At 47.6% G+C, this 14,826-nt stretch overlaps 1 protein-coding gene across 1 annotated transcript in view; it reads right to left on the bottom strand.

Annotated features, from left to right (window-relative positions):
* Window positions 1-14,826, bottom strand: part of cntnap2a (contactin associated protein 2a) — a gene marked incomplete at both ends in the record, with an annotated part of 398,026 nt that overhangs the window by 231,590 nt on the left and 151,610 nt on the right. Inside the window, one exon of the mRNA XM_080020721.1 lies at window positions 7,953-8,063. Within this exon, the coding sequence (XP_079876847.1) occupies window positions 7,953-8,063 (111 nt within the window). The remainder of the gene's footprint in view (window positions 1-7,952; window positions 8,064-14,826) is intronic.

Genomic DNA, 14,826 nt, shown 5'->3' with positions numbered 1-14,826 from the left:
TTCCCTTTGTTGACAATGTCTTGTGGACACTTATGGATGCCAATCCAATGACTTTACTGGAACTGTGCCTATAAATGATTGTATTTTATATAATACAGCATTTGTTATCATTGAATAGTTGACATATCTTCTCTCTTTTTCTTTGGGCTGCTCCACAGCCAATACCTTCTGTTCTGCGCATCTTCCTCCCTTACACCAAGCGCCTGCATGTCCTCCCTCACCACATCCATAAACCTTCTCTTTTGGCCTTCCTCTTTTCCTCTTGCCCGGCAGCTCCATCCTCAGCCTCCTTCTCCCGATGTAACTCTCATCTCCGCTACACACGTGTCCAAACCATCTCAATCTGGCCTCTCTCGCTTTTCCACCAAACTGTCCAACCCGAGCTGTCCCTCTCACGTACGCATTCTTAATCCTGCCCATCCTTGTCACTCCCCATGAAGATCGCAACATCCTCAGCTCTGCCACCTCCGGTTCAGCCACCTGCCTTTTTGTCGGCGCCACCGCCTCTAAACCGCACAACATAGATGGTCTCACTACCGTCCTGTAGACCTTCCCCTTCACTCTTGCTGGAACCCTTCTGTCACCCTGCCTACGTAAACTATAGGTTAATACTTATAATATGACATCTGATCTCCGCTTGGATGCAGTTCCGATAAAAATAGACATTCATGTACCGTACACACCACTCATATGTCTGAACGCCAATCGCGTGGATTGTTTTTTTAAATCCTCTGGACCTCTGGACATGGGATAGGCTCATTGCATCATCATGCATTACACACCGATGACTTTGCCATCTTCCTCCACAGCCTCCTCCGTCTCCTGCTCCTCTGCGCCGCCGCCCCGCCATGAACCACGCTGGCCCTTTTCTCACCCTCCATCCATTCAAATCTGTGGCCGCTATCTTCTTTGGCACGTGGCTGCGCTCAACCCTGACCGGACGGAGACATCGGCCGGAGATAATGCTGTTGCTACGAGACCATGGACAAACCCGGTTGAACTGTAACTCCCATATTTTGGGGAAGTTTAAATATTTTAACTACTTCCGTGGTCAATTCCTCTCAAGTACCACGGCTCTCCACCTCGTCCTCATTCTCTCTCTCTCTCTCTGTGTCAAGCTGGGCCAGTCAAATTGTTTTGGCTGAAAAAAGGGGAGAAACAGAGAGAGAGGGAGAGAGAGCGAAAGAGGCTGACCTTTTTTCTCTCCATCTGAGAGCCTTTAGGGGGGTCAGTGTCTCACAGATAAGCCAGCACCAAGGGGAGAGGAGCACAGCAGAGGAAGGACAAGCAGAAAGCTAGAGGGTTGGAAAGAAAAGAAAAAGCCTGCATGAGGTGGCGGGGCAGACAGAGGGAGAAAGAAATGGAGGAAGAAAGAATAGAATGTGGGGAGAACAGTAACTCGAAAGTCTGGCAGAGTAGTTGGAGGGGAGGCTGCTTCCTTATCGAGGAAGAAAGGGGCGGGGGGGCTTAAGGGAAAGCGAGGTGACGGAGGGACGGAGGAGCCCGAAAAGTGGTAGATGAGGAGCATCGTAGAGAGGAGAGGAAGGGAAAGAGGAATGGGGTACAGATGCGGAAAGTAGCGTGGGGAGAGGGATGGAGGTTTATCTGCTTCTATTCGCTCCATCTTGACTCGACGATTTAACAAAAGGGAGGCAGTCGACTTTTCTGAACGGATGGAGCCGTGATCAAGCCGAAGTCTGGAGTAATGAAACAGCATTAAACCATAGTTTGAAAAATAAATGTGAAATAAAGGAGGGGGGAGAAAGAGTGTAAATGATGTCGTTTGACAAAAAAAAAAGGTTTATTGCGCCGCGTCGGTCACGATGAAGAATTTGTCGGCGAAGAATATGTTTGGATATGCAAGCCGAGATCCATCTTTATTAAAGAATCGTTCTGGCATGATTTGCACTGCGTTTGTTATGCCTTTATTCTGCTCCTCTCCCTAGTGTATGCAGCCTTGTGTTCCCCCTATCCTGTTATCTCCCTGTGTTTTCTCTCTCTCTCTCTCTTTCCCTCTCCCTCTCCCTGTTTCCCCCAGGTCCTGTGTTCCCTTGTTTGTCCTGCAGATGTCCTTAGTGTTGTTTCCCCTTCTCTGTGTCTCGTCTCGTCATTCCCCCCAGTGTATTTAGTTTGTCTTACCCAGTCGGCCCTTGTCCGTCATAAAATTCCCTGCGAGTGCTGTTGCTCTCCAACGTTTTCAGTTCTTTCGTAAAAGATCCCTTGTTTGAGCATTTCCTGCCTGAGTCCTGCATTTGGGTTCACCAGACAGCAACAGTATGACTGACCAAACCATGGACTCAGCAGTTTTAGCATTCAGGCGGTTCTGCATCCGGGACCAGCCAGGAGATCTGCTAGCGTGGCGCCTGCTAGCCACCGGCTTGCTAGCCACTAGTCTGCTTGCTTTGGGCCTGCTGGCCACCTGTCCTCTAGCATTGGGACTGCTAGCCACCGGCCACCCACCTTACCCTCAGAAGATGTCCTTAAGGAGAAAGTGTGGTCTCAAGGATCCCAGAGGCCGTTGGGTTTCTCCGCTGCACAGCACTCCTGAGTTTCTGGTGCCTAGGGCCCCAATGTTTCCGGTGCCCAGTACCCCAGTTTTTCTGTTGCCCAGTGCTACAGAGTCTCCACTGCCCTGCTCACCTTGCCAACACAGGAGGTGTTTGAAGATGAAGAGCCAAATTTCCTTAAGATCCTCACTATAACTTGGAAGCAGAATCCAAATTCACCCATATGATGGCGTTTAAGAAGAAGAAGAAGAAGAAGAAGAAGAAGAAGAAGAAGAAGAATCTTAAATTGTCACGCAACACACCACACTACAACACATACACACACACATGCACATGCTTTGGATGGTGGCCGGTGAAATGAGGCCTCTGCATTTGACCCATCCTGGCTTGTCCTTCCTCTGGGGGGGCAGCCAGGAGCAGTGGGCAGCATTCGTCGACGTGCCCGGGCACCTGGTACCAAGTGTCCATCGTTGGTCGGACGATGATGTGTGCATGTTTTTGGTGCGGTTCCTTACTGATGGTAGGTGGAGGAAACCCCATGTGAGCACGGGGAGAACATGCAAACACTCCACACAGAAAGGCTCCAATTTGGGAGATAATCGCCGGAGCATGGTGCCAACAGCGCCCCATGTGGGAATCGAACCCAGGACCTTCTTGCTGTGAGGCAGCAGTGCAATGCAGGACCAGGAATCGCCAATCCAAGACTAATGACTAGAGCTCGTTACGATGACAGTTATTCTTTACGGCAGCGTAAGTCATGCCTCTTCAGATGAGGCTACCGGTCCCGTGGGTTGCCGTGGAAAAGCTTATTTCCAAAGTACAGCACCTCCGCTCCCTCCACCAGTAACAATGCTTGTCAGCGGATGACTGGTAATTATGGCGCCCGCTCCATTCAGCTTCCAACGCCTCCAAATGTCCTTCACACTGAAAGGGTGCGTTTACCGAAACACGAAATTAGGCAGGGATTTGAGCTTGAGTTAACTAGTGCTTCAAAGCTTCGAATGAGCTCAGTTCGGGGACAAGCCTTAAGATGGCAGGCAGGGTTTGAATTTAAATATACCTGAAAAGTGTCACCTTGTCAAGCTTATTGGGCTGAAACTTCCTGTGGCAGCAACAGGTGGAAGTTATACCCCCACCCTTCTCCGCCTTCTGTTTCTCCCGAGCCTGTCACTCCAATCACCGAGGCTCACCCCGTTCTTGGTCCTGATCTGCTGGACGCCACTGCCGAGGCTCAGCCCATTCCTGTTCCAGAGTCATCCCCCGCCACTGCCTAGGCCCAGTCTGCTCCTGGTCCCAAGCCGTCGGCCGTCAATGTGCAGGCTCAGTTTGTTCCTGGTCCCGAGCCGTCAGACACCACTGCTGAGGCTCAGTCCGTCTCTGGTCCTGAGCTGTCGAGTGCCCCCGCCGAGGTTTGGCCTGTTCCTGGTCCCGAGGCGTCAGCCACCACTGCCGAGATTCAGTCTGTTCCTGGTCCCGAGCCGTTGGGCGCCCTCACCGACTTCTGCATGTCAGTCCATTGTTCCTTGTTTTTCTGCTGTCCCAACGCCATCGTTGTCTGTTGTCACCACAGCATGTGAGTATACTGTTCAGTGTCTGTCCACTGTCCCAACACCATGGTTGTCTGCTGTCACCATAGCAGGTGAGTCGACTGTTCCTTGTTTGTCTGCTGTTTCTACAGCCTGTATGTCTGGTGTTCCGACAGCATGTTTGTCTCTGGTCCCGGAACTGCTGCTGCCACCTGTTGCCCTGGCTACACTGGTTTCCTGGACTGTCGCCCAGTGGGCTTTGTCCAACGACGTCCGGCCAAACCTCCAGCAGTTGGCCTTCTCCGCCAGCCCCCAGCCTCTTGGCTGCCCTTCGAAGTAGTCCCTTCTACGTTGTCAACCTCCTAAGCAGCACCACCTACAGGGTCGACCTCCCGAGTAGCCCCGCTCATTGGTCCTGAGGTCAGGTCAACCTCCAGAGTGGTCCCGCTCACCTGCCTTGCCCCCGGGCCGTCTTCCGGAACAACTCCACCTACCTGCCCCATTTGATGCTGGGGGTTTCCAACCCCTGGGCCGTCCACCTGAGAGGTTTGTTTTGCTCGCTGAAGCCCACCTCTAGACCCCCTCCACCCGCCCTGCATGGTTCACCCCCTCCTTTCTGTTTCCCCGGCCTGCTCAGCCTAGAGGGACGTCTGGGAGCCATCCTTGAGCTGTCTCTCTCTCACTCCCTCTGTTTCCTCCAGGTCCAGAGTTCCCTTGTTTTTCTACCTGTGTTCTCTCTCTGTCTCCCTCGCTCTGTCCCTCTCTCTCTAGCGACCGCTCTCTCTCTGTTTCCGCCAGGTTCTGTGTTTTCTTGGTTGTCCTGCAGATGTGTGTTGTGTTTTTTCCCCTCAGCTGTGTCTCGTCTTGTCATAACCCCAGTTTAGTTTGTCTTCCCCAGTCAGTCCTTGTTGGTCATAAAATTCCCTGTGAGTGCTGTTGCCTGTATGCCCTGCAATGTTTTAAATTATTTTGTAAAATATACCTTGTTTGATCCGTGTCTCCTGCATTTGGCCTTACCAGGCGGCAACATGACACATTCCCCTCCCAGAAACCAATGGGAAAAATAACACAACAAATACAACTTCTGTCACAGCTTACAAATGTGCCGACGTGCACACACATGCACATGAGCGCTGATTAGAGACATCTGTCACCACGCGTAAACTAACTTAACATAAAAATTTCCCAGGGCGTTTTTTTGTTTTTTTTCCTTTCCTTCCAAAGACAGAGTGGAAGCGTTTAGACAAACAGGCAGCGTGGAGACCGGGGGGGCCCCGCTGACTGGCTGCCACGCGGCGGCTCCAACAGACGGCTGCCTGCTGGAAAATCATTATTGTATCATTTACCTCATGCACACATGCATGCAAACTCGCGCACACACACGCACACACACAGGCGGTTCTAAAACTCATCTAATAGCTGTCAGCATTCACAACACCAGTTTAATATGAGTGGTGTGTCCCATTGATTTTGTACCAACGCTGTTCTGTGGCGCCGAAAGATGGAAGCAGATTGGCTTATCAGCGTAGATTAATGTCACCAGCGGCACTTTTGGCTCCAAAAGGCAGCTGCTTGGAGCGGGTTGTCCATATGTGCGTGCGTGTTGGGTATGTGTGTGTGAGCCGCTGGGCGTTTTTGTGATGTTTTCCGGAAATGTGTCATTCCCTCACACAGTGTTCGTCTTTGTCCGTATGTGCCTCCAGTGGATGGTCTGCCTGGTAAGTGGTATGTGGCTGCTTTGTCTTCGCGGAGATGCGATCGTTGTCGCTGTGTTGTTGAGAGTGTGTTTTGTTCGGGCGTCTTGAGCGGACGAGACAGACAGCCTGGCTGAGCAATACCGCCCCGAAACCAGGGGCTCAGCTCAGTAAACTGGCCTGCTACTTTTTCAGAGGTGGATGAAATAATAATCTCCATTCTACCTCCTGAAACTAGCCCTCCACTCAATACATACATAGCATTCATAGCATAGTAACTCCTCCCCTGGACATTCCTATTGATTCAGAAGCCAGCATTCCATTTGAGCTGCTGGCAGAAAAGAATGCCAAAAAAAAACCTCCATCGTACCTTCACAAGTACGATATTGCCCATTCCAGCAGGGAGAGAGAAGAGAGAGAAGAGAGGGAAGAGAGAGAATCGACGAAAAAAAAATGTTCCCAGAAGGACGGTACGGTGCCGTTGCCTATTCCATCCAGGCAAACTTTGGCAAATCCGCCAAGCATCCACACCCACCCGACGCCCCCTACTTCACTTTCATATTCCTTCCCTGTCATATGCTGTATGCTAATGAGGTGATGACCTCACCATCCACACCCAGTGTCGCTTCCAGGAGGACAGCGAGACGTGCGGGGCGGACAAGTTGGAACTCCACGTCCCGAGTTTCAGCCCAATAAGCTTGACAAGGTGACACTTTTCAGGTATATTTAAATTCAAACTTTTTTGGCGCCCACGTCCTCCATCTTAAGGCTCGTCCCCGGACTGAGCTCATTCGAAGCTTTGAAGCTTTGAAGCGCTACTTAACTCGGGCTCGAATCCCTGCCTAATTTCGTGTTTCGGTAAACGCACCCATTCAGTGTGAAGGACATTCGGAGACGTTCGCGAGAGGCTGAATGGAGCGGGTGCCATAATTACCAGTCATCCGCTGAAAAGCATTGGTACTGGTGGAGGGAGCGGAGGTGCTGTACTTTGGAAATTAGCTCGACCGGTAGCCTCATCTGAAGAGGCATGACTTACGCTGCCGTAAAGAATAACTGTCATCGTAACAAGCTCTAGTCATTAGTCTTGCATTGGCGATCCTTCACTTTTCTCAGGTCAAGGTTAACCATGGCCGAAAATTATTTGGGGGCTTTTGTGTGCCAGGTTTTGTCATTTCAATGGCACGCCTCTGATAAAAATGCCCATTTGTGAGACCAAAGAAAGTTGCGTAGAGTTGCGAAGAGTGCCTTTCCACCACAATTGGAATGAAAGAGCCAGAATAATAATGATCATAATCCTGAGGAATTCATTACCAATCGAGGATGACGCTAAGCAAATGTTAATTCACACCGCATCAGGAACAAAGCTATTTTTCCTTTTTTCTCACTTTTGTTATTATTCGATTTTTTTTATCCTCTCTTCATTTATTTTATCCTTCTATTATTGTGTGATTTTCATTTTTTTTTTTAATTCTACTGCGGATGACAAACCTCCACAGACCTATTCAGATCCAATGATGCCATTAGCAGAGTGATCAAACACACTAGATTACGCTGCCTGTATTTGCCAAAACTGCTTTCTTAACGGTGGGCCTATATTGGATGGAAGGGGCTGAAATATTAATTGTATAAACAGAGAGGGGTGTAATTGTCTGACCCTCTCTCTCTCTCTCTCTCTCTCTCTCTCTTCTGTGGACTGGTGTGGAAATGAGCCTCGGTCTGATTCAGTAGGATAATGACCAGACAAGCAGAGCAGAGAGACTGAATAGAGAGGAGTAAATGATGTGAGGTGACAGAATGGGAGAGGAGAAGAACACTGAAGGTGGGCAGTAACGTAGTGACATATAAAGTCAGGCCTGCGCTCCTTTTGTCAGGTGGTACAACCGTTAATAATGCCTTGTAGGCCTTTTCACCGTTTAACGCACGGTTGCCCCGGCTGACATTTTTCAATTCTAAAGCCACAAAACTCCTTGGTTTCAAATTCAGTGTACTTTCATCGATATTTGATATCTTGAATCTTGAATCTTGAATCTTGAATATTTCACGTGTGTCTTCATATGTCGTTTATTTGAATGGTAATTGATTCAAACTCAAAAAAAGAGTCATGTCATTGACCCAAAAGTGTAGAGAAATATAGTGTTTACGTGTGTGTGTGTGTGTGTGTGTGTGTGTGTTTGTGTGCGCGTGCGCGCGGATGTGTGTGTGTGCATGCCTGCGTATATACCTACCTCCTCTCCTGTTGAGCTTTGCATATCCAGGCGCGTACCCGTTGGTGAAGACAGACGAGCTGGTGAAGGCTGTGTGGGGGAGAGGGGAAGCCAGCGCCTCGTCACACTTCTCTGTGGACAGAAAAGAGAGAGAGGATATGAATTAATCTTAGCTTTTGAGGAATCAATCTGACTTTGAGTGGCCCATCCGGAGTGCATGCTTTGCTTAGCTCTGTTATGAAGATAAAAGTTTTGCTTCTGCATGAGACATTTAAGACGTTTGAATATGAACTGAAGGGACCGGGCCTCCTCCGGCCAGTCTGAAGTAAGGCTTGATGATGGGGATAATGATTAAATTAAAATAACTATATTCCAAAGCAAGACGTTCACTCAAGATAAAATAACTAAAATCGAATTTAATAAAATTGGATATATGTTTTTTGTTTTTTTTTACAGCATTAAACCTCGATAGGAGAAAAGAGCGTAAGGACACAAGGAGAGCTGATATTTCCAGCTGTCCGGCTGGATGAGCAGCGGAGCCAATGAGCTGGAGTAGCCATGAGAAAAGTAATCGGACCGATCGGTGCTCTACCGGCACTGACCTCGCTGCAACTCCTGGATGTCTCCGCAGGGAAGCCATGCATGAGACTCCAGGAACCCACGCTACGTCACAGAGACACACTAACACACACACACACACACACACACACACGGGAGAAGGGAATGACACGAAAAATATAGCCGGCACCGGTTAATGTCTTTTTCAACCTGCATCTCTACAGTAAATTTGGTCTTGGTCACTGTTTCTCACTCCCTCTGTCTTTGACATGAGCACGCACGGGCACACGCACGCACGCACACACACACACACACACACACGCACGCACGCACGCACGCACGCACGCACGCACGCACGCACGCACGCACGCACGCACGCAAGCACGCACCCTTTTCCTCTACATTAGGTTTCACACAGAGACAGACAGTGAATCGACTGTCAGAGAGGTATTAACTGCCACTGTCTTGCCCCAAAGAGTGTGTGAGTGTGTGTGTGTGTGTGTGTGTGTGTGTGCGTGCGTGCGTGTCCAGGTGATGTGTGACCGAGTGTTTCTCCGTGCGTACATATGTGTCCACGTGCAGCTTAAGGGGCCGGCTAACAGCGACTCAGGAAACAGGAAACTTACAGGCACGTATATTTTCCAGTGTTAATCTGTTTACATCTATGTGTACTGTATACAGTACATCAATGAGAGTTGTGTTGGCCTGCAGGTCAACTCAAGGAGAGCGGGGGAGAGAAAGAGAGAGAGAGAGAGAGAGAGAGGGAGGGAGGAGAGGAGCAACATCAAACACCTGTGTGGGTATGAGTATTTCTTTTTCCTCCTATAGAGGCGAAACAGTCCTCAGTCAGTCTCCTGGTAACCCATATTTTCCCTCCACTGTCGGATTTGACAAGACACACACGCGCACACACACACACGCACGCACGCACGCACGCACGCACGCACACACACACACACACACACACACACACACACACACACACACACACACACACACACACACACACACACACACACAGGTCTGCAATTATATACCCCCACCTCTCTCTTACTGAACACCTACACACACACCCACTTTCCGTTTACCATTCCCATCTCAGGGGTCTCGCTTGGGTTTTTGGCACACATTACTCACTAATTGCGGTTTTGCACTTCCTCACATGGGCCCGCACACAAACACACCTCTCAAAATACGAAGGGGCGAAGGGAAAAAAAAGGGGCTGGTGCAGAGGAGGGGAACGACAGGGAGGGGAGGAGGGGAATGACAACACTGCGCAAAGTGAATTATTAATCGGTTCCTCATTGAGTTCTGCGTGTGTGGCGCTCGGTAGCCTTCATGTTTGTCCACTTTACTAATTAATCCTTGACAGAATACGTCGTTCCCATCAATACTGCATTGACCAGCGCCTCATTACCACCTGCTATGGTAACACATCCGTATAAAATGATTTGTATATTATGGCACACGGAAATTAATACAACCCCCCCCACCCACCACCACCAAACCTACAGTACACAAAGGCATGAAAATACAAAAGTGAGAACATTTCACATTTGTATGTGCACACACACATGTGACCCACCGCAGCGAACCACGTATTGTCGCGCATTTCTATATTCTCCACGAGCAGCCAAATAATTTCAAAAAAGCATTCGAGAAGGAAAATTAAATTTTTCCAGATTTGTGTTCCTTTGTCGTTTTTCTTTTTACATTTTTTTTTTTATCTCTCAACGTCTTTTAAAAACCGAGTTTGAAAAAAAGTCGAAAGGTACCAAATGTGCTTAAAATCCGCGGTGATTAACATATTAGGTGTGCACATGGCCCTGCATGTGTAGATGCTACAGAAAAGGACAAAACAATCATGAATGCATGGCCCATGGATGCATTTCTTCAGGAGCAGAGAGTGATATTAGAGCGATTGATATTTGCCCATGTCACAAATGCAAAGTAGGGTTTTGTGTGTTCAGGTACTTAGGGGCGAGCCAATAACTACAATAGCCAAGTGCAAATGTCAGACTATTCCCGAGAGTGCATGTGTACGTGTGTGTGTGTGTGTGTGTGTGTGTGTGTGTGTGTGTGTGTGTGTGTGTGTGTGTGTGTGTGTGTGTGTGTGTGTGTGTGTGTGTGTGTGTGTGTGTGTGTGTGTGTGTGTGTGTGTGTGTTTGTGTGTGTGTGTGGAGGGGGAGCTTTGAGTATATGACAAGACAAGAGACGAGAGAAACAGGTGGCCGTGGAGAGAGATAACTCTGTAAGAGGGAACGAAACAAGATGAAAGATTAAGGAGGGAGACGGGCAAAAGAGACAGAAAAGGGGAAAGTCCCGCCATTATACAAGAGGCTGCAGCATCCCAAGTGGCATTTCCAGCTCGGTAAATAACCAAGATATGCTCAAATAGCGACTTGGAGAAGTGTCATCTGGATGCTGCCAGCCAGGATCAGTGCCACGGACAGACGGGCTTTGGCAAGGTTTTTCTAAAGGCTCCACATGTCTAGAGCTAAAAACAGTCTGCAACAAATATCTAACAAGGCCAGGAAGATATCAAATATTCCTCAGATCAGCCAGCACTCAATAGCAAGTTACAGATAAGGACAAGGAGTCTTGGGCCGAGCACAAAGAATTACTTTTGCAACGTATGGCCACTCATATAATTGGCCTTATGGGCAGTGGTTAAGTCAGGGGTGGACAAAAGGTGGATGCTGTCCAGCAAACCTCAAAGATAACGAAGGTTTGAAAGTTCCCCCGCCAATGACATATTTTTGTGTTAGGGCCTTCCTGGAAGGGATAAGCGATAACCTTGAGGATTCCTATGAAATTCCCATTATCACTGTCAAAGCGGCCAAACACTTTGCTGTACTGCGGTGAGCCTTGAAACTTACAGTTCACCCAACCGCAGATTGAATTGTTTTGTGCGACCATTAGCGTAATTACGGTACTACTGATATCACAGCACAGTACTACTGAGTTAACAGATCTGCACTCTCATTTGTTAAAAAATTACATTTTTGTTTGCTGTGGTCTAGGAAAAAGCATGACCGATAAAGGTGATGTAACAATAATGTCTTAAATAATAACAAATCAAAATATCAAAATACTAAAATATTAAAACCCTTAAAATCTGCAGCTAAATATCAAAACATTGGAAAGGGAAGTCTCGGGGGATCCCCGTCCCCTAGTGAACAGGGATGCATCAGAGAAGTGGGGAAGGCTCATTAAATAAAGAGAGGAGGCATCAAAAAGAAAAAAAAAGTGCAGACAGTCAAATCCAACCTTTAAACAGGATGAAAAAGTAAAATTTCAAAAACATGAAAAGCGAGGTTGTTCGAGAGTGCAGGGGAAAGCTGTCAAACAGCTGCATGAAGAGAGTCACTTCTTCCTCCACGACATCGTAAAAGCTTCACTTCCTCATAAGAGCGCGCCTAAGTGGGCAATGCACCTGTTACATCCACCCCTGCGTCTCGGCGAGCGTCCGTCGCCCTACTTGTATTTGTTCCACTTGTTTGCGAGGTCACCGGGAGTGGACGCTTCAAGTCAGAGTCAAATGACCATTAGGTAATTAGCAAGCGAGGCTACGTAAGGTTTTGTCGTGTGCAGCTGGTGCTCCGTGACAGCAGATCCCAGGTGGGATCTCCGTGGAGCTATAGGACACAAATAAACAGATGTTCCATGAGAGGAAAAGGGTATTTCTAATAGGCGTTACAGATGGCACCTCCTGTCCTTTGTAAGCACCTTTAGATTAAAAAAAGGTTGTTTGATAAACAGTATATTTATCGTCATCTACTGAACTTACCTGAATAAATACAGCATAAACTGGATATATTTTTCATCAAATATGTATATAATGCAATATATCGGAGTTACGATATACTGCATTATACACAAATGCATAGGTTAAACATAATTGTAACTCTTTGATGAGAGTTTTACTTAAAATGTATTATCATGAGATAATGTTTTTGTTTTTCCTTAAAGGGTAAATCTCTTACTTGGAGGAAAAAAAAAAAGTTGCAAATGAGGCTGTAAATATATACACAAAAGAAAAATGTAAAAAACGTTGTTTTAGCAAAATGGACGGCGAATATGAATCACATGAACCTCAAATAAGGTCAAATATTTGCACATACTTAGCAATAACCCCGAATGATACCGGTTTCAAAGTACTCTTTCTCTCGCTCTCTCTGACTGCAAGCACCAGCCTCTTCCTTCTTCCCTTCAACAACTTTTACGTATATGCAGAGCCAGATGGGGTGGAGATGTTTGTTGTTCTTTTCCTTCCGTGCTGCCATATATGTTTTATTTAACAATGTCAAAGGTGTAATTGCATAGAGCTGTCATGGGATTTGCATTTTTCGCTCTGAAAAGGTTATTTTGCAAGACATTTTATTCTGCACACAGTGTGTGGGCTCTTTGCAAATCCACTACAGGCTTCTTTCTTCTGCCGCCCCTACAAGGACCTTTGTTTGGGATTTGTAAGAGACCGGAGAGCTTTCCAAATCTATGCACAAAGTTACAACAGCAAAGCTTTTATCTACATCTCTCACTCTCCCAAGCACGCATTTGTCAATCAATGTACCAATGTCCCCTCATTCTGTAAGCGAATAAGCCTTGATATTGAGGTTTTAAATTCCATAACAAAAAAACAAAAAAATACGTTTATTTTCTGTCAGCAGGCCAAAGCACATTGTGACAACTATCAGTGTAGAAATACATGAGGCAGCCACTTTCAGTATATCCAAAAACATGTCAACTCACACAAATGCTTGTTTCCCTATTTTGCTTTTTCTCTGTTAACCACCACTTACCCACCATGCTCCCCGCGAATGTAGAGTAACTCGGCATGACAACTCGTCAATAATGTGTATCTGCGGATGGTCTCCATTCTAACCTTCAGTCGGACCCTCTGGGTCAATAAGCCCTCGCTGGCCCCCTCTATGGATTCATCTATTATTTATCTCCATAATTAAAGGCCTGCTTGGGATGACTGATTTCCAGCGTTGTGGGTAATCCATGTCCGCGGGGTGATTCATAGGAGGTCTGGGGTGGGCTGATGGTGAGATGTCGGTGGGCGAGGTTGGATATGGAGGAGGAGGAGATGGAGGAGGAGGAGGAGGGGGAGAGAAAGTCATTCAGCTGTTGCTGATTGGTGTTCAGGAGAGAAGAAGCAGAAGAAGTAAGAGATGCAGTGAGTCAACAGGATAAAGACAATAGGCGGAGAAGCAGAGATAGAGAGTAAAGGATATTGGACTGGGCAAAGAAGAAGGAGAAGAAGATGGGGAACCGACAGGAGAGATTGATTGGAGAAGGAGTGTGAGAGAAAGCGAGAGAGAGAGAGAGAGAGAGAGAGAGAGAGAGAGAGAGAGAGAGAGCGAGAAAGCGCGCGAAAGAGGAATTGAAAAGCGACGCCACGGGAGTGTGGATGTGGCTGTTCGGTGTACATCTGCATGTCCGCTGCGGTGACGTTCACGCTTTCGCTCTCCATGTCACTCTCTTTAGCCTTTCCGCCGCCTGTATCAAACACCCCTCTCTCCCATCCCTCCATCCCCGTGGCGGCAGCGTGCCCGGCTGTCTGGCCTGTCCGATGGATGCCAGGTCTGATCAGCGAGCCACCGCTGATTCATTGAGCTCTCACCGAGGACTGACCTGCTCAGGACTGAATGAAGCATATTGCTCTGCCTTTGACTAATAGATTCTGTGTGTGTGTGTGTGTGAGTGTGTGTGTGTGTCTGCGTAAGAATGTGTATGCGTGTGTGTTGTACAGAAGAAGTGCATGACAGCCTCGAAAATAAGAGAGTGGAACAAGAACTAGTTGAGCGGGAGAGTAATTAAGTGGTTGAGGGAGCGTCTCTGTGCTCGTCCATTGACGTCTGTCAACCTGTTTGGCCTCCCGTGTCGCCCCATACCTTCGGTTCTTATGGCGAGCGTCGGTTCCATTCCGTTCCGGATCATGGAAACACAAGATCCGAGATGTATGATCCAAGTGTCATTCATTTCGCTGTAAAAATCCAAACTATCTCACAACCTAAATTCAAATTTTTTTCTATATGTTTCGTAATGTAAAGTTCGAGAGCGTTTGGTAATAGGTTGGAGAGAAGATAACGCACGGGACAGAGACGGGAGTGGGAGATGAAACCCTGCCTTTCATGTATGCCAATTGGAATTAGGCTGATAAGTATGCACCACCACGCTTAGAGAATGGAGTGGATAGCTAATCCATACTTGCATATACCCTCAATTACACTAATGGATTTCAATTAAGCATCGTCTGAGGCCCTACCTGAAAATGGGGCTTGTCTAAAAGCGTGTGAATTTAACTTAAGTTCAGAGGAGTTAAGTGTGG

This window comes from Zeus faber (genome assembly GCF_960531495.2).
Source record: "Zeus faber genome assembly, chromosome: 19".
Taxonomy (NCBI): Eukaryota; Metazoa; Chordata; class Actinopteri; order Zeiformes; family Zeidae; genus Zeus; species Zeus faber.
The sequence above is the reverse complement of the archived record's forward strand: the minus strand, read 5'-3'. Positions and strand labels throughout refer to the sequence as shown.